This window comes from Talpa europaea (genome assembly GCF_964194135.1).
Source record: "Talpa europaea genome assembly, chromosome: 9".
NCBI lineage: Eukaryota > Metazoa > Chordata > Mammalia > Eulipotyphla > Talpidae > Talpa > Talpa europaea.
Genome location: NC_140076.1, coordinates 2,051,829 through 2,069,722, shown reverse-complemented (window position 1 = coordinate 2,069,722; position 17,894 = coordinate 2,051,829). Strand labels below are relative to the sequence as shown.

General features: G+C 58.4%; 1 protein-coding gene across 1 annotated transcript in view; it reads left to right on the top strand.

The window, feature by feature from the left end:
- NPHP4 (nephrocystin 4) overlaps window positions 1–17,894 on the top strand; it is a gene marked incomplete at both ends in the record, with an annotated part of 66,156 nt that overhangs the window by 29,876 nt on the left and 18,386 nt on the right. Inside the window, 6 exons of the mRNA XM_084244049.1 lie at window positions 6,275–6,413; window positions 14,304–14,365; window positions 15,057–15,212; window positions 15,779–15,927; window positions 16,009–16,200; window positions 16,839–17,026. Coding sequence (XP_084100175.1) covers window positions 6,275–6,413; window positions 14,304–14,365; window positions 15,057–15,212; window positions 15,779–15,927; window positions 16,009–16,200; window positions 16,839–17,026 — 886 coding nt within the window. The remainder of the gene's footprint in view (window positions 1–6,274; window positions 6,414–14,303; window positions 14,366–15,056; window positions 15,213–15,778; window positions 15,928–16,008; window positions 16,201–16,838; window positions 17,027–17,894) is intronic.

The following is a 17,894-nucleotide window of genomic DNA, read 5'->3' as shown; positions in this document are numbered from 1 at the left end:
CCCCGCCCCCTGAAGGCCCCCGTATATAAATATTTGCTCTGTTTTATTTTAGTCTTCTCATGCCCCTGGGCTTCGCCCACTTTTAAGTACGTGAGCTGCGTGGGGCATGGTGGTGTGGAGGGCCGCCCGCCTCAAGGACACGGGCTGCCATTTCTCACAGGAGCGGCAGCTCTAATCAGGGCTCCTCAGCCTCAGCATTTGGCATCCTGGTGAGCTCGTTCTTTGCTCTGGGGTCGTCCTCAGCATTGGAGGGAGTTTCCTGGCTCCCTGGCTCTGTCCTTAAATGCCACTATGCCCCGCCCACCTCCCAAAGACACAGCCCAGAATGTCTGCAGACTTTGCTGAATGTCTCCTGGCTGCAAAGTTGCCCCCAGTTGAGGACCACTAGTCGCTAAGCTAGAAGGAGCTCAAGTAACGAACTAAATGGCGGTGAACGTGACTCTCCTGCACTCTAAAACACACTTCCCCCTCCTGCATTTCCTCTCCTACTTCATGGGCCACCACCCCAAGTCAGGGAGACTGGAGACCGAGGGGTGCCTGTCCTCTGCCCCCTCACCAGCCTCCTTTATTTTATTCATTTATCCCACGAACTTTCACTGAGCACCCACAGCTGCTCGTGGAAGACAACCCCTCAGCTGTGGGGCTTACAGGGGGCATGCAGTTATCAGGTAAGGAAAAATAGAAATATTGTTGTATTATTAGTGCCCCATGGTTTTTGCCTAAGTAAAAATTGAGGTTATGTTGTGGTTATTTCCGTATTATTTAAAGAATGTTATGATTATGTTTTCTTTCTATAAACAACTTCTGTCTTTTTTCCCTTGAGCAAATAATTGTCTTTTTAAAAACAATTTATAGCTCCAGAGGCGGCAGCCACTTTCCAGTCATGTTGTGACTTGTTGCGTTTGCTGTCTCCTAAATATCACGCTTCTCCCGCTGCTTAGCGTTCACCAGCCTCTGACGTTATATATGGACGCCCAGTAGTGACAGATGAGGATGTTACCATCTTCACACACTCCTGCCCTTCTTTACGAAAAACCACTCTGTCAGTGAAAAAAAAATAACAATAAAAACAAAACAAAATTAGCAGGCAACTATAAATCAGAGACATTCTGCAGGGGAGGGGGAGGGAGAGGGATCATAGCAGGGGAGGGAGGAGCACAGGGGACTATGGTGATGGTGCAGGGGCGAATTGCTGGTGGGAGTTCTGTGGGAACTACACTTGGGAGGAGAAAGCAAACATTGTACAAAAATGAACAATGATGTAAGAGGTATATAAACAAATTATATATGTGAAAAAGAAAGTGAAAAAAAATAAGAAAAATAACTCTGTCCTCCCACTGCCTGGTCTTGGACTCAGGAACAGTCACAGGAATTCTACAGCACTGGAGGGGCTTGGGGGGGTGTTGGCTAGAGCTCCAGGCACCTGCAAAGCTCCAGGAGAGTGTGGAGAGAGAGGAGCTTGGAGAGCAGCCCCGTAGGTTATTTAAGAGGCCCTGGGCAAGCCCCGAAGCTGCACGTGGCTCTCACAGCACACAAGTCTTGAGACTGAGCTGCGGACGCACTGCCAGCTGGGCTCCGCGGGCACAGGCCTGCATGGGCAGAGAGATCGGGGCTGGCACAGAAGGCACGACCCCCAGAAGGCTGGTCGGAACGGAGTCAGAACACACCTGGGCTGATTCCTGAAATATCAACATTCTCCACAGCATTTGAACAAGACTCAGTGTCACAATGTAATATGAAAACACACTCTAAAGTTAATCAGTACACACAGAACCAGGAAAAAACCCTAGCTTGCAGGGAGCAGACATACCCCAGACAGAAATGTTGGAATTATTGAAGACTTTAAAGCAGGCCTTACAGAAATTCTCCAGCAAATAAGAATGGATACCTTTGAAACAAACGGGAACCAGAAAACCTCGGCCAAGAGAGAAGATACAAAAAAGAGGCAGATGGAAGTTTCAGAACTGAAAGATGAAATAACCCAAATTTAAAAATTCAGTAAGTAGGTTCAATAGCAAAATGGAGATGACAGCAGTGTCAGTGAGTGTGAAGATAAATCAATAGATTTATCTAACCTGAACTGCAGGGAGAAAAATGGTTGGAACACAGTGGACAGTGCCTCAGGATGGGGGACCACCCCACAGAGGCAAGCCCTGCATCAGCAGAACTCCAGCAGAGCAGGAGGAGTCCACGGCAGAAAGAACATTTGAAGGAATGACTGAAAACTCCCCATGCTTGGCAAAGGCCTACACATCGAATGAGGGAACCTCAGAGATGAATGCAAAGAAATCCACACCTAGACACCTCATAATCAAACTGCTGCAAAGACAAGACAGGGCATCGTGAAAGCATCACAGGGAAACGATGCATTTCTTATAGAGAAACAGAGATTTGAATGACTGGCTTTCCCGTCAGAAACCACGGAGGCCAGAGGCTGTGAATCAGCACGGCAAACACCGTAAATACAGCAGCAGAAAGACCCGGGGCCCGGGACTCTGCAACCAGCAAAAAACACTGCAGGTATGAAGTGAAATGGACATTTTCAGGTGAATTAAAATGGAGAGAATTCACTGGCAGTGGACGTGCTGTAAAAGAAGGAATTTCTTCAGACAGAGGAGAAGGGAAACCACGTGGGAGCTTGGTATATCAGGAATGAAGAAAGAGCAGCAGCAACAATAAATATAAAAAGTATTCTCCACTTCTCGAGTCCTTTAAAATGTTTGACGGTTGAAGCAAAAATCCTAACGACATCTGATAGGATTTTTAAGCTGTGTGGATGGGATGGGTAAGACAACTGTCATGTGAAGAGACCTGTGTGGGGATGAGGTTTCTCCATTCCACCCAAAGCAATAAAAAATTGATTCTGAGTAGGCTGTGAAAAGTTAAATATTTACATTAGCCACCCTGGAGCGATCACTGAAAATAAGATACAAAGAGAGAGTGAAAAAACCAATAGATAGATAAAATGGAATAATTCAAAATGAGACAGGAAAGGAGAAACAGGAACAAAACCAGAAGGAACAGATAATAAACGGTAGTCCCGGAGCCAAACAGCAATAAGTACGCCACATGTAAATAGCTTAAACACACCAATTTAAAGATAGAGATTGTCAGGTTGCATTGAATAATCAAGGTCTAGCTATGCGCTGTCCACCAGGAACTCATTTCAAATACCGCGACACAGGTAAATGAAACATTAAAAGATTGGGAAAACATTCCTTGAGAACACTAATTAAGAGAAGTAGCTATGCTAATACCAGGTAAAGGTGACTACAGACAAAGGACATTTCCAGAAATTAAGCCTGTGAGAGGAATGGTGAGGCTCACTCTCCAGGCCAGAAGGTGGTGCTGAGAGCAACTCAATGGCAGAAGGGGGAGCTCTCCGGACTCTGCTCCCTGGCCGCTTTGCAGACTCCACCCCTGAGTGGGGGCTGATGGGAAAGAGGGGCAGAGCTGGGGCCTTGACAGTTGAACCTCTGTGAGGAGGCGTGTCTGGAGAAGCTGCCATATTGCCACGCGTGGCTTCAGCTGAGACCTTGGTCTCTGCTCAGTGGATGCCACCTGGGATAAGACGGATGGCATGTGGCCTCATGCCAGCCTGTGAATATTCTCTCTCTCTCCCCCCCTATGTAAACAAGTCCTGTTATTGTTTCTCTTAGCGGCGAAACACACTGCTAAGGGGCGCAGTGGGCGAGACAGGAGAGGTCTGCTACGCCGTATGTGAGTTAGTTCCCTGGCTGGGATTGAACTTAGGCCACAGCGGTAATAGCGCTAACACTTAACCCCTAGGCCAATAGGTAGGCCAAAAACAATCCATTTTAAAATAAACCACAAGTCAAAGAGGAAGAAGCCTCAAGAGAAAATGAAGGTATTTTGAATGGCACAGAAATGAAAATACAACATAGCAAAATTTTGGGATGTAGCTAAAGTGTGCTTCCATGGAAAATTATAAGTTAAATGCTTATATTAGGACAATGATATAAGCAAACCGAAGAATTCAACAGTAAAGATAAGAGCAGAAACCAATGAAATTGAAAACAGAAAAATAGAAAAAAAAAAAAAGACAAAAGCAGTGGAGCAAAAAACTGATTTTTGGAAAAGATAAATAAAATCGATTAACCTCTAAGAGGCCTGAAAAGGGAAAAAGGAAGAGCAGATACTATGACTGTTAGGAATGGAGCTGGGACACCGCTGCAGACCTCACAGGCGTTAAGAGCACATTGACAGGACAGTTCTGTGCTCAAATGTTGAACAGTTCAGATGAAATGAATCAGCCCATAGTAACTAGCAAATCTCATCCAAGATGAAGTCGGTCACCTAATAGTCCTCTGTTATGGAAATTGAATTCATAATCCAAAAACTTTTGCATAAATAGCCAGGCCTGGCCAGAATTCACTGTGCATTCTACTAAACGTTTAAGAAATAACGACCATTTTATATAATCTTCTAGAAAATGGAAGAGCTGGGAACAATTCCCAACTCATGTAACGAGCCCAGCACTACTCTGAAACCCAAACCAGAAAAAGACAATCTGTGGACACGTTTCCCTCATGAACATGGATGCAAAATTCTCAGCCAAATGTCAGCAGATTGAATCCAGGAATATGACATAAAAAGAACACTCTGCCATAATCAAGTTGGGCTGATTCCAGGGCCACGAGGCTGGTTCCTCGCTGGCCATCAGTAAATGTAATTCAACGTGACATTAACAGTGACGACCCAAGGAGGAAACACTTCATGGGAGCAACTGATGCAGAAAAAGCGTTTGGTAAAACTTAGTGTCCATTTATGATACAAACTCTGAGCAGACAGTGCTGGAGAGGTTTGCTCCTGACCATCCGGGGCAGCCACAAGGCCCTGCAGTTTGAGTGGTGAGACAGGGCGGGCATCCCCCGAAATTCAGCTGCGAGTAGAGGTGGCCCCCGCTTGCACTCCGCGTCCTGCTCAACACTGCCAGAGTGATAAGGCAAGAAAACAAAATAGAAGGCATAGTGGTTGGAACAGGAGGAGCCAAACCGCCCGTCTTTGCAGTCCCCGTAATGGCGTCGGTAGATACGCCCGGAGCCTGCAGCAAACGCGCTGAGTGAGAGAGCGGCTGCGGGAGACGGCAGGCGGCGAGAGGGCCAGCCCTTCGTGGCTGCCCCTGCTAGCGGTGAGCTCGCGGGCAGCAGGTCTGAACAGCAGTGCAGTTTACAAAGCCTCCCCTCAAAGAAGTAAATCTAACAAAATACGCGTGGGCTGAGTGCAGGGGACTGTGGCGGAGAACCTGACGTGCTCCCTTTGCTGCATGTGGTGCCTCCTTACCAGGCGGCCCAGAGAAACGAGACCTCGTGTGTTCACGGACCGGGAGACGCCATCAGTTTCCCAAGCTGACCTATAGATTTACAGACATTTCAGTCAAACATCACAGCAGGAATTTTGCTTTTAGGAATAGACAAACTTGTTCTAAAATTTATATATAAAGGCAACGGAATTAGAAGAGTTGGCCAATTTTGTAGAAGAAAGTAGGAGTGTCTGTGAAACAAAATTTCGAGCCTTTCTGCACAGCCACAGCGATTAGTGTGAAGTGCCGCCGGCGAAGGCATCGGCACGAATGGAGCAGAAGAGTCCAGAGTCTGCAGCTCTCTGGACCGTGAAATACACGCATGCGTGGGACCCAGAGGTCCTACACCCAGAGAACTGAAATCACGTTCACACAGGGGAGCGCAGGGTGTTGACAGCTCTGTTTATGGACACCCATGCTCGGGAGGGCGGGTGGCCACGCGTGCTGTGGCACGTCACCCACGGGAGCGCCACGTGTGGTGGCAAGGACCGCATCTCGGCCGCCCTGGGTGAAAAAGCCAATCCCCAAAGTCACGGGCCTCATCATTCCACGTGTACAACAGCCTCGAAGAGCCAGCTCCGGGGTGGGGAGCAGCTCCGGGGAGGGCGTTCAGGGTAGGCTGTGGGGGGGTACGGGGGCCGAGCTCGGGCGCTTGGGGTGATGGGGCTGGCTTGTGCCCTGACTGGACGGGGGCCACGTGCGTCCCAGTCACAGGCCTGCGGCCACGACGTACAAAGTCGTTTCTATGTAGGCCGAATAGAGCACGCTCAAGCCTGGGGAAACGTGACTTCTCCTTGCGTGGGTTTCATTCATATCCCAGGAGGTAATTTTCTGCTCAGAAAATTAGTTAATGCTCTGAGAGCATGTGGCCCCTGAACGCCCTGACTGCGCAGACGCTCGTGGGGCGGCTGCTCCTGCAGGAGGAGGCCGACACTGCACTTGTCCACGCAGGTGAAGCAGGTGGAGTCGGGGACGATCCAGTTCCAGTACTCGCTGGATTCCGAAGGACTCCTGGACGCGGCCGACGGGCCCATCAGCAGCCCCCAGGCAGAGCGGCAGCCCAGCAGGAAGCCACCTGCGTCCCCTTCCAGTAAGTGTTTTCGGGGTGCTGACTTTGCAAGCTGGTGGCGTGACTTCCATCTGCTCCCGAGAAAAACGCTTAGGCTGGTAAAATAGCATTTATCAGATAATTGCCGCAGATTGCTTTCATTTACATTGCTTGGTTGGGTTTTCGCTTAATGGGAAGGTGTAGCATTGGACAGTGAGAACGCGCCATCCAGCACCTCGTCGCACGCCTCCGCCAGCCCAGGGCCATGCCGCAGCCTGACCGAGGGCTATGGAAGCTCCCTTGGGGACACCTAGGGGGCATCTGGAGGGGCGCTCGACAGGGGCAGATGCAAACAGAGGGTTCGAGAAGTGGGGGCGGCCGAGAGCCACGGCGGCCAGCTCTGGTTTGTGTTGTTTATGTAGCTGCGAGTTTGTTGTTTTAAAATCTGGGGAGAAGGTGGCTCTGAGAACGGGGCGAGGGTCCCCAGCAGGGCCACGGCCTGCCTGAGGGTGGTGAGGCACCTGCGTCTGTGCAGAGGCTCAGGAGCCATGCGCCTGTCAGCTTTGGGTTTGGTTGACCCGGTGGCCTCTGCTGTGGCCAGTACCAGGTGCCAGGGTCCCCAGGGGGGAGTCAATCTTGGTGGAAAAAGGACTAAGGGTTAACGGGGTAAGGGAAATTCTCCCTGAAGGAGCAAGAAGCCCTGGGCTCTCGGTTTCTAGAGGTCTTGCCAGCTGAAGAATGTTCTAGATCCCAGGTGGCTAGTCTCTTAGAAAGTTAGAATGAAAATAGGGAGACAGAAATTGAATTCCCTTTTCTGGAAAGGAGTTTTCAAGTGTTTAATCTGTGTTGTAGTTGGGAAGTTGGCGGTGGAAAAGAGCAGTGAGTTCTGTTTGAGGACTTTCTGATCCAATTTCCCATAAACGCCACTGCGGGGCCTGCCAGACGTGTGGCGGCGGCTTTGGGTTTGCGTTCCCAGGTGCCCTGTTTGCAGGAGGGGATTTGATTGAGATTTAGAAACTTGCCCATTTGCCTGGAGTTATCCTTTACCTGATTTTCTGTTTGGGGATCATTGAATTTCTTGGGACACTGGGTTCATCGTTTTCATCCCATTTGGACACTTTCTGGTGATTATTTCTTGGGGCACTTTCTTCCGTCTTCCTCTTCTCTGGACACGTGTCAGGCCGCCTCCGACCTTCTGTTCCCGTGTGTTCAGAGTCTCTCCGTGCCCGGTCTCAGACAGCCCGTCCCCTGCCGCGGCCCCTGCCGCGTGGCCTTGCGCTCAGATCCCGTGGCTTCAGCGCAGACGTCTGCAGGTGCCCTTTGCTCTGTGTCCCGCGTCTGACTTTACACGTCCAGTGTTTCCTCCAGCTTCCCGAGCACGGCAGACGTGGTCACGTGTACTTTAGTTCTGAAGTCTTTAGTCTTTGAGCTGTTTGGATCGATGGAGTCCTGGCCCAATTTGGCTTGTGTTTTCCTGTGTTCCTTCATTTTTGGTTAGAGTCTAGATCCTGTGAATTCTCTCTTGTCGGGTGCTGAATATTCTTGGATTTGATAAATACGCTTGAGCTTTGAAAACTGGTCCTTTTGGATGTTGCCCTTGAGGTTGGCCAGATGGGGCAGAGCAGCGTGTCCTCCGGGACCCGTCGTTCCAGTAAGCCCCGAGAAGCCTTGAGTACTCTGCCCAGAAACAGGACGGGCCTGTTTCTGGCCTCTGCGAGCCCTGGGTGCTGGTCAGGTGGTCCTTCCGGCCTCAGGTAGTTCCCGGACCATGATCTGCTGTGTCCTGGGGTGGACTCTGGGGGCTTCTCTCAGGGGCTCGGGATGGCTGGATCCTTCTAGAGACTCCAGGGAGAATCGTTTCCTGGTCCTTTCCTGCTTTCTGGATGCCTCTAAGGCACCACATTTTTTGATCCCTCCTCCGTGTGCAAAAGCAGCAGCGTGGGTGTTTGGCTCTCTCTGACCATCACTTACCGGGACCCTGTGCCCTCGCCCCCAGGCCAGATGGCACCTGCCACATCAGGGTCTGCTAACTGGGCCCCTGGTCCCCTGGGCAGCGTGCAGACCCTGGCAGGTCGTCGGCGGGGAGCCTGTTCGGCCCTCCCCGGGGAGCAAGTGGAGGTCGTCGCCAGTGCCCGGATGTGGCCCCTGAGGAAAGTAGGGAAGCGAGCCCTGGTTTCATGTCATGTGGAAAATAGACCCGGGTGGAGAGAAAGCAAACCCTTAGATTGCTTAGAAAATGTTAGAATTTGAAGACTGCAAAGAAGAAAGATTGCAGAAAGATCCTGTAAATCAATAAGAAACAATAAACAACAGAGAAGAAAAATGGGCCGAGGAGAGAAGGGAGGAGGCGCCGAGGAGAGGCTGGGACGGCCAATAAACGTGCAGAAGCTTCGCCTCACCGGTAACCACAGAAATGGACAAGAAAACGAGGCGTCGTTTCACCCGCCCCGTGTTGGAGAAACCAGATAGCGTGCGGTCAACAAGGGGGTGGCACAGAGGGCACTGGCCCCTCGGGGATGGAGTGCGCCGGGCGGCCGCTCTTCAGAGCGACCGCATCATACTTAGTCCTCGCCGGCACAGACGGCAGCTGCGCCCTCTGGGCGAGGCCCGGAGGAGGCCAAGGCCAGGAAGGATGCCGCCCCCTCCCCCAGGGCTGCACACGCAAGCTGACCTGCTTGGGAGGTGGGGGCTGCACGGCAGCTAACGGGGAGGAGATAAACTCACCGGCGTGGCTCCCCCTCCCCGACAGCGTTGAGCATGAACATCAGCTTCGGGGGGGGGGAGGGGGGGGCCGAGGGAGGCGGGAGCGGCAGGCGCCGCGGCGACAGCGGGAGCGAGGTTGGGGTGCACGCGTGCTCACAGGGCGGGCTGGCCGCGGCTGCTCAGGGCCGTGCCGCCTCGCTGCCTGTCAACGGCAGGGCTGCCAGCCCCGAGCAGGAGAAGCAAAACTCGAGAGCCTTAGAAAAGAAGTGTCAGGGTATTTTTATGCCCCGGGGGCCAGAGGCTTTCTCAGACTAGTTCCACAAAGCGTAAGTCAGAAGTAAAAGACGGAGCAATGGGATTAGGAGAGAAGACTCCTCCGGCGAAGCTAGAGGGTCTCAGGCTGCAGGTGCTCGCGGCTCGCACAGCCGTGAGAGGGGAGACAGGAGGAAGCCCGTACAGAGCGCGACCCGGCCGGGTGCGGCCAAACCAAGGCAGACGGGCCGAGGGCGTCAGAGCCGAGGGAGCTGGTGGGGAGCTGCGGCGGGGCCCTGGGCTGGCAGTGCCGAGCTGTCCCCGCGCCGTCGTGCTGTGGCCTCTGCCGTCGCTCGTCACCCTCAGGGCGGCAGCCTGGGGGACAGCGGCGCCTGTTCATGCCTTTCGACCACCGGGCCAGTTAAACACAGGCCCGAAATGTCACTGCGACCAGGGTGACCGTCAGGGCGTGGCGGGCACCCATCTCCGAGGGGCGACTTCAGCCCCGGCGGTCTTGCTGGGGGCAGGCGGCCACCCTGTCAAGGCTGGGGAAGTGCGTTTTCTCTGGATCCGGGAAGGGGGTGAGGGAGTTCTCTGTCCTTTCCACGCAGTGCGGTGTGAACATAAACTGCTCTGGAAGATTAAGTGCATTTTCAAAAAAAGAGACTAAGCTGGAGGACGAGGTAGAGGTTGACCTGGGGAGGGGGTGCTGCCAGGCTGTCTTGGGCCGGCGTTTATTGCGTCTGTGGCAGCCCCGTCCTGGCCCCGTCTGTGAGCAGACACTGAGCAGGACTCTGGGGACGGAGCTCACCCGGGCGAGCTCACCCCAGGCAGGACTACGGCCCGATCGGGTGGTGTCGCGGAGGTGCCGGGTCCGGCCCTCCCCCAGCTCTCGCCACCTCCTTCCTCCAGGCGTTTCTCCGAGTGCTGCCCTCGTGGCTCCTGGCCCTCCTCGGGGTGGCAGCGCCAACGGGGAGAAGGCCTTCCACCCGCTTTTCCAGGCAACGTCCAGGGACGGCCCTCCCTGTCTCTGCCGGGAGACGCGATGGGACGGCGGGGCAGACGGGGCAGGGCCACAGCCTCTGGGGGAGCGGGCGCCCCCAGCCCTGGCCACGAGGGGCCCCGAGGGAAGCCAGGTGGGCTGACTGCTGAGGCGGCCCCGCCCGGCTCGGGGGCCTGGTCTCTCCCGACACGGCCCGGCACCCACCAGCTTCCCAGTGGCCCCTGCCCCTCCTCCTGCCCGGTGAGACAGCACAGGGCACAGAGGGGCTGGCCCCCCCGAAGCCACAGAGAGTGACCGTGGAGGAGCTCAGAGTGGGGCCCCCGTGGGCCTCTGCCCACCTGTTCCGAGACGAGCATCTCTGGGCCCAGCCAGGGCTCACTCGCCACCTGGAGGCCCAGGGGAGCGGCAGCCCCGCGCTGTGGAGGGTCCTCGCTCTGCTGCAAGCTGCTGGGGGCCGGGCCGGGGCTGGGGGGCACCCAGGCTGGTGGGCAGCAGCCCCGCCCACTTTCTTGCTGTGGCTCGGGCATCTGCAGCCCAGCGTGGAGGGAACCTGATCCCTTTGCTTTATTGAATTTGGATGTGTGGCTGCCTTCGCCTCCCGCGCTGCGTCCCCGTCAGCCCGGGCTCCACCTGTGAGGGTGCGCCACCCACGCCAGCGCGAGAGACTTACGTCCCCACAGTGTTTAAGTGACGATGGGCCTGCGCAGACGCCACTATTTCACCGCTCGTAAGGGTCCTCTGGGAGCCTCACGTCCGAGGCTGTGGCTTTGAGCCTGGAGCTCCGCGCCCCTGGCGAAGCCTCTTCTTTCTGTGGCGTGACCGGGCGCGCCTGCGTGTGCGCCGCCAGGGGGCGCCCCGCCCCTAGGTTTCGCGCCTGGCCGTCCCTGACCCCGCGCGGGCTTGGGGATGTGTGGGGGGCCGAGAGTCTCCGCTTGTTCGCTTGGTGGTTTAAACTGCGTGTGGAAAGGGTTGCTGGAAAGACGTGACCCTCGTGTTCCTCAGGATGCGTCAGGGAGGTCCTGGCACGACGTGACCTCAGCACTGTGCAGCCCGCGCTCTTGGGTCGTGCGGTCAGGGGGGTCGTGGAGGATGGGAGGCACCAGCCCCGAGGGCACCCTGGCCTGGCTCCGGTGGGCAGGGCCAACCCCCCCCCCCAGGCCCGGATCCTCGGGCGCCCGGCCTCCTGGGCCACCTCCAAGTCTTTCAGCAGGAGACCAAGCCCCCCACCCCACCCCGAGACCAGTCCCAGAAGGACTCAGTCCCCCGTTGTCGTGAGCAGAGTCTGGGACGGTGACTTCCGGTGGGCAGCCCACGCCGACTGACCCTGTGTCCAGGGTCTGCGAGGGAGGCGTCCTTCCCAGCTTGCCCTCGGTGGCAGCCCCTGTCCTCAGCCCCGGCCGCCTGCCCAGCCTCCGGCTGCTGTCCGTGGGCCTGCCCGCCAGCCCCGGGCCTCCCAGCAGCACTGCCCACAGCCCCGCCCTCCCCCGCAGGACCTTCTCCTGGGCAGTACGACCCTTCAGCTAACCCTGGGCAGGCTCTGCCGGGCAGCGTGTCCCTCTGTGGCGCCCCTCCCTGGCCCTGCCTGCCGTCCGCCTTTCCTCAGTCTCCCCTGGAATGCACAGCCGCGCCTCAGGAGGGCTGCCTGCACGTGGGGCTGGGGCCTCAGGCCGCTTCCCTCTTCCAGGGCTGGTCTGGGGCGGCGGCCAGGCCGGCATGGTGCCAGGCCCCGGGGCCTCCTCAAGTGCTTCTGGGTGTGGCCAGGCCTCCCTCTCTGCCCCTGGCAGGGTCTCCGCAAGACCTCCACTCCCTCCACTCCCACAAGTGCCGTCTGAGACACGAGGCAAAGCGGCCCTGCCCCGGAGCGTGGGCCTGCTTCAGGTTTGCATGGTCCTGCCCAGAGAGCGGGTAGGAGCGGGCCCAGTGGGTGGTGCTGTGTGGCCAGCTGGTGGGCCAGGACCTGTCCCCTGGCCTCCTGGGCCCGCCGCTTCCAGAGCTGACCTGACGTTAGAGAGGCCGGGCACTTCCTTCTCGGCTGACTGTGGTTTCCAGCCAGTTGAGACAGACGGGGGCATGATGGGGTGTCAGCTGCCTCTGGCCTCATGCAGTCAGTGTGGCCCGACGGTGGAGCAGCGAGTGGGGGTGTGCAAGACCACTGCTCCATCCTCCTGCTGCTTCCTGCCCTCTGAAGCTGTGTGGCCAAGACCCAGCCCCCCAGCTCCCACAGCCCCCGCTGCCCTGGCCCCATGAAAGCTGCGATGCCTGCTGTTTCAGTGTCAGCTGGCACACCTGGGCCAGAGCCTGGGGTGGGGCACAGGCGGCCTGGGGAGCAGCCTGGCTCGGCGGCCCGTCAGCCTTGCTGACCGCTGTCTGTGGCCCAGCCAGGAGTGATTTCTGGATCTGGCAGGGCATGCCCTAGCATGACCTTCAAATCACGGTTGAGTTCTCAATGCTCCTGCTTGCTCACGTGCAGAAAGGGCTGGCCCCTCACACTCCACCAGTTGAGCCCCATAGCTCTTGGGGGTGGGGGCCGTGCTCCCCATCCAGACACCCTTACAGGGCCCCCGCCGGCCCTGACGTGGTGCCCTCCAGTCCAGGTTGAGAAGCTGGGTGACCAGCACCCGTGGGACGCTGACAGCTGCCCCAGAGGGCGCTCTCCCCCGGCCTGGGCCTCACAGGGTCTGCGGGTCTGGGTTCCCTGGGCCCCGGCGTGCAACCTTCTTAAGCTGCCGGCACCTTCCTGGGCCGTGGTGCCTAGGAGGTGGGTGCGCAGGGCAGAGCAGAGCCTCCTGCAGATGCGCCCAGCCCCGGGACGTGCTCTGAGAAGCGAGGAGCCTCTTGGATTACCCCCTCCCGCCCCTTCCCTCCCCCCACACACCAGGGCCAGGGGCTCCCGCTCCTGAGTGCCGGGTTTCTCCTTCAGGAGGATAATGGAGCCATTTCCTGCAATTTTTCCCTCATTACCAAAATCAGCCTGAGGAGTTTCCAGTCTCCATTTAGGGGAACAAAGTGGGGCCCCCTGCTGCCGGCTCTCTCTCCTCCTCAGGCTGTTCTGGGCAGGCTGTGCTGGGGGGAGGCACGTCCCCAGACCATGGGGCCCCGCAGGACCCGCTTCTGCTTCTTGCTTCCAGTGAGGGGACCCCTTCCGCACAAAAGTGCTCCCTGACGTGCTCGCTCCCGCCCCCGAGCGCCCCTCCACGAACGCGGCTCCGCGGCCCCCTGGCTTGTCCTGCAGGAGACTTGGCGTGTCCAGAGGAGCACGTGGGCGCAGGGGGGTTTTGAGCCCAGCTGCTGGGCAGGGCAGCGAGGCCTGGAGCGGGGGCTTCCTTGGCTGCCTCTGCTTTGCCCTGGACTGGGGGCTGCAGTGCCACGTGACCTGGGGCCCGGGGCTGGTAGAGGGGCTGCTTGTCCTTGCTGGGCGCTGTCTTTCCGGCTGTTGTCTCCCCTTTGCTGCGATCCGAGGGGCGGTGTTGGGTGTCTCCGCTCGGAGCGCTGTGTCTGAGTCGCAGCCCCGGATGCCACTGGGTGGTCCATAGGTGCTGGGTGCTTGCTGTGCCGCTTGGTGCTGTGCACCCTGGCCCCGGGGTGGCACCGTCTGTCCTGGGCCCATGTGGCTGTGCAGGGACCTGGGCCCAGAGGCCACAGGGAGGGAGAGCCACAGGCGGTGGTCATGCCCACGGACCTGACCGACGGGGCCAGGCCTCTACTTATCAGGGGTCCAGTGTGTCCTGAGGTCCATGTGCATGTGTGATGGGCCAGTCTGGACCATGATGGCCGAACCAGGGCTTAGCCAGGGGCTGGAGTGGGTCCAGGCAGGTCAGCCCGGGCTGGTACTGGTGCAACTTGAGACTGTGCAGGTGTGGCTGGCTCAGGACTCCTGCCCAGCCCAAGCGGGGCACCAGGTGCCAGGGAGGGAGGGGAGGCGCCCAGGCCATGGTGAGCCTGACAGTGCCCCCACCCCTTGTGCTTCCTCCCAGGCCCACCAACGCCGCTGCCCCAGGGGCCCGCTGCCCCCCAGGACTCACCTGTGGGACCAGGGGTAAGTCCAAAATCAACTATTTAAAAAGCTGAACAATGCAGCTTTCTAGAATCCTGCAAAGATGCAGGGAAGTCCCTCCCTGCATCTTTGAAACTGCCACTTGTCTTCTTTGCTTTCGAGGTGCTAGGGCAGTCCTGGAAGCAGGAGGGGAGGGGTCCTGGGCTGCGGTGGCAGATGGGGCTCCTCCGCTGCCCTCCTGCCTGTCTGCACCTAGGTCCCAAGGCAAACAAGGCCAGATGACTGGCACACGGTGGCATGGCAGTACCTGGGCACCCACCCAGCTCTGTCTCTGGGCCTGGGCAGCCGGCCTTCCTGAAAGGTCACTGCTCAGGAGCACAGGCCTTCCGGGCCCAAGGGACTCAGACCTCGGTCCTGGCTGGGGCGAGACCCAGTAGGGTTCCTGGGCCAGCTGCCCTGCAGCCCGGGGAACCTGCTTCCCCGCTCCCCACTTCTCCGCTTGCTTTTCCTTGGTGACATTTTTTATTCAAATATTGTGAGAAAGGAGAGGTCACGGGATCCTGCTTCTTGACTGTGAACAGAAAGGAAGTTCGGAGGGTTTAGGTGCCAGAGTGAGCAGAACTGGTGGCTGCTCAGAGCTCGGTGGCGGCGCCGAGTCTCAGTCCTGCCGACGTGGGGGCTCCCTGGAACCCCGGGTGCGTTTCCTGCCTTAGCCACACTTTCTTCCCCGCAGTTATCACTCTCCCAGCTGGTGGCTTCCCCGCTGTCCCCGGCTCAGCGCCCTTCACGGCGCCCCCAGCACCCGGAGTCGCCCCTGGCCCAGGTGGTGAGTGCTCGGCCCCGTGGGACTCTCCTGCTGGCCTGGATGCTGCGAGCTGCGCCGGCCTGGGTGGGGACGGGGCCTTGGCGGGGTTTTGGGGACGCGGGCATCGGGTGGGGCGGGGTGGGCCTCACCTCCAGCTCTGGGCACTGCGGCCATGCGGCTGGTCGGCTGAGCAGCGTGGCCTGTGGGCATATCCCGCATGGCGTGTGCAAGAGTTTGCCCAGATGGGCAGGGGCCCGGCCCTCACTCCTGGACACTGCTGCCCTCGGCTGGGGAGGGCGGCCTTGTGAAGCCACCGCTGCTTGGGACTCGGCGTGGGGCTCCTCGGCCTCGGGACTCGGCAGCCCTGGCTCTGGCAAGCCGCGCCTCCGCCTTGGAGGGGGTTGGGGCCGCCCGCGAGGGCCCCCCTTGCAGCTACTCCGGGTGCTGGTTTCGTCACTTTCCCCCTCAGCTGAGATGGGGGGGGACCCGGGCTGCAGCGATCGCCCAGGACGTGCACTAAACCCTGTGCCGTTTGCCTGACATGAGATGGCAGCCGAGCCGAGGATCCCGCGGCCTGAACCTTCTGTCCCAGCCCCCGCGCCCCTGCAGGTCGGGCCGTCGTCTGACGCGGGGCCTCTCCTGTTCGGCAGGAGGGCCCCGTGGCGGGCAGGCTGTCTCACCTGGAAGCTGACCTGAGCCCGACGGCGTCTGTCCCGGCCTCCTCTGTGGCCGAGCAGCTGCACGAGCTGCCTTTCACCCCCCTGCACGCGCCCATCGTCCTGGGGGCCCAGGCCCGGAGGTGAGTGGCCCGCAGGCCCCCTCGACAGCAGGCCTCGTGGCGAGCCTCCAGGCTGCGGCTCAGGAGATCTTCTCCTTTCAGCTCCGGGCGGACGCTCTCGCGAGCCTCCCTGGCGCGGCTGCAGGCCTCCGGCTTCCCTGAGATCCTGGACGCCAGCAAGCAGCCCGCCGAAACCGTGGCTCCTACTGACCCCGTGAAATTTAACCCTCAGAAGGAGCAATCTGATCGCCTCCAAAGCAACGAAATAGTGCTGCAGTTTCTTGCCTTTAGCAGGTATGTTCCCGAATATTCCTTTTCTCCTGCTTCCATATTTCCTGCACTGAAGACAAGCTCCTGGGAGCCTCTGACCTGCCAGGCTGTGGGAGGTCAGGGAGAGCCCTCGGCTTTGTTCTTCTCTGGTGCCCCATTGCCATCCCAGAGCGCTCTGAGGCCGACCAGGCCCCTCTTCCGTGTCCTGCAGGGCCTGGTCAGGGTGCTGGCCTGTTCTTTTTTTTTGTAATTAAAATTTTTTTTTTCCACACATCTTTTTTCTTTAAAAGATTTATTTATTTATACAAGAGCCAAGGTAAAGGCCAGACACGCGGGAGGGTGAGAGGATTCAGCAGAGCCAGAGCAGGGAGCAGAACAGGCAGACTGACGAAGTACACTGCCGAGGGGAGCAGCGGGCGGCAGGAGAGGTCTGCGCGCCATGTGGGATTCTCGCCAGCTGGCCAGGATCGAACCTGTGCTGCAGAGGCTGCGGGCAGCTTCACGGCGTGCGCTCAACCACTGTGTCACCAGGGGAGGCCCATGGTTCTTGGGCGCCCAGGGGTGGGCTGCCCGCATGAGTGCCCGGCCACCCCTTCTCGGCCCCGAAGGCCCAGGCTCCGTGCTGTGGTTGCGGGATTGATTTGGGGTATTGTTGGGTTCAGGGCATCCCAGGACTCGCAGGCAGCACCGTGGCCCGAGACCGTGTACTTCACCTTCCAGTTCTACCGCTTCCCGCCCGCCACCACACCCCGCCTGCAGCTGGTTCCGCTGGACGGCACTGGGGCTAGCGGCCCAGCCTCCCCGTCGCACCTCCTGGTCCCAGTGAACAAAGACGCCGCCTCTGAAGCCGGTAGGTGCTCGGGCCTGGCCAGCGAGCAGAAGCGTGACCTGCGTCACTGGAGGAGTCGCGGAAGCGTCAGGTGCCCTCCCCGCCCGCCACAGACCCCCAGCTCCTGCCCCTTCCTCGCAGAGCCCTCCCGCAGCGGCTTCCTCCCGTGACCCACAGCACAGTCTTTATTGAGAACCACAAAATCAGTACTGTTAGCCCACCTAAAAAATGTCGCTGTCATCAAATATTAGCAACTGGTGACTAGAACATTCTCAAGCAGCCGTTCAAGTCGGGGCTGAGTGGAGTCTGGCTGCCCGAGCGGGAGCCTCTCACACCCCGTCCTTAGCTGCCCCTCGCTCCCTGCTTGCTGATCTTTCTATTTTAACTTACTTGCATTGAATTTTTAATACTAAATGTGACGTGACGCATAAGCCTGTGTCCGGGAGTCTGTGCCGGTGCAAGCAGCAAGGGTGTGGGCAGCAGCAGGCTTGCCCTGGGCACCGCCCGCTGGGTTCTGGCGGGGGTGGGGGCCCCTCTACCTGGTCCCCCATCTGGGAGCAGAGAGCCAGTGCTCGCCAGGTGGGTGTTCCAGTCTGGGGGAGCCTTCTCCCTGGCTCTGACCCTGGGTGCCGGGGCTGGACAGCTGCGGTGGACGGGCACGCGACTTCTGCATCCTCTGTGGGTGCTGCCCTCGGGGAAGCGCCCCTCGTCCGCTGGCTGCCTTGGGGAGCACTGTGTAGGAAGGCAGGGTGCGGCCTGCTTCTTCCTTTTCCCTTACTATTTTCAGAGCACTCGTCGGTCCCCATAGAGGGGTGCTAGGGACCCCTTAACAGTGGGCCCGGCGGCTCCCCTGCCCCCCATCATTATAAACAGTGGGTTGAAACATACC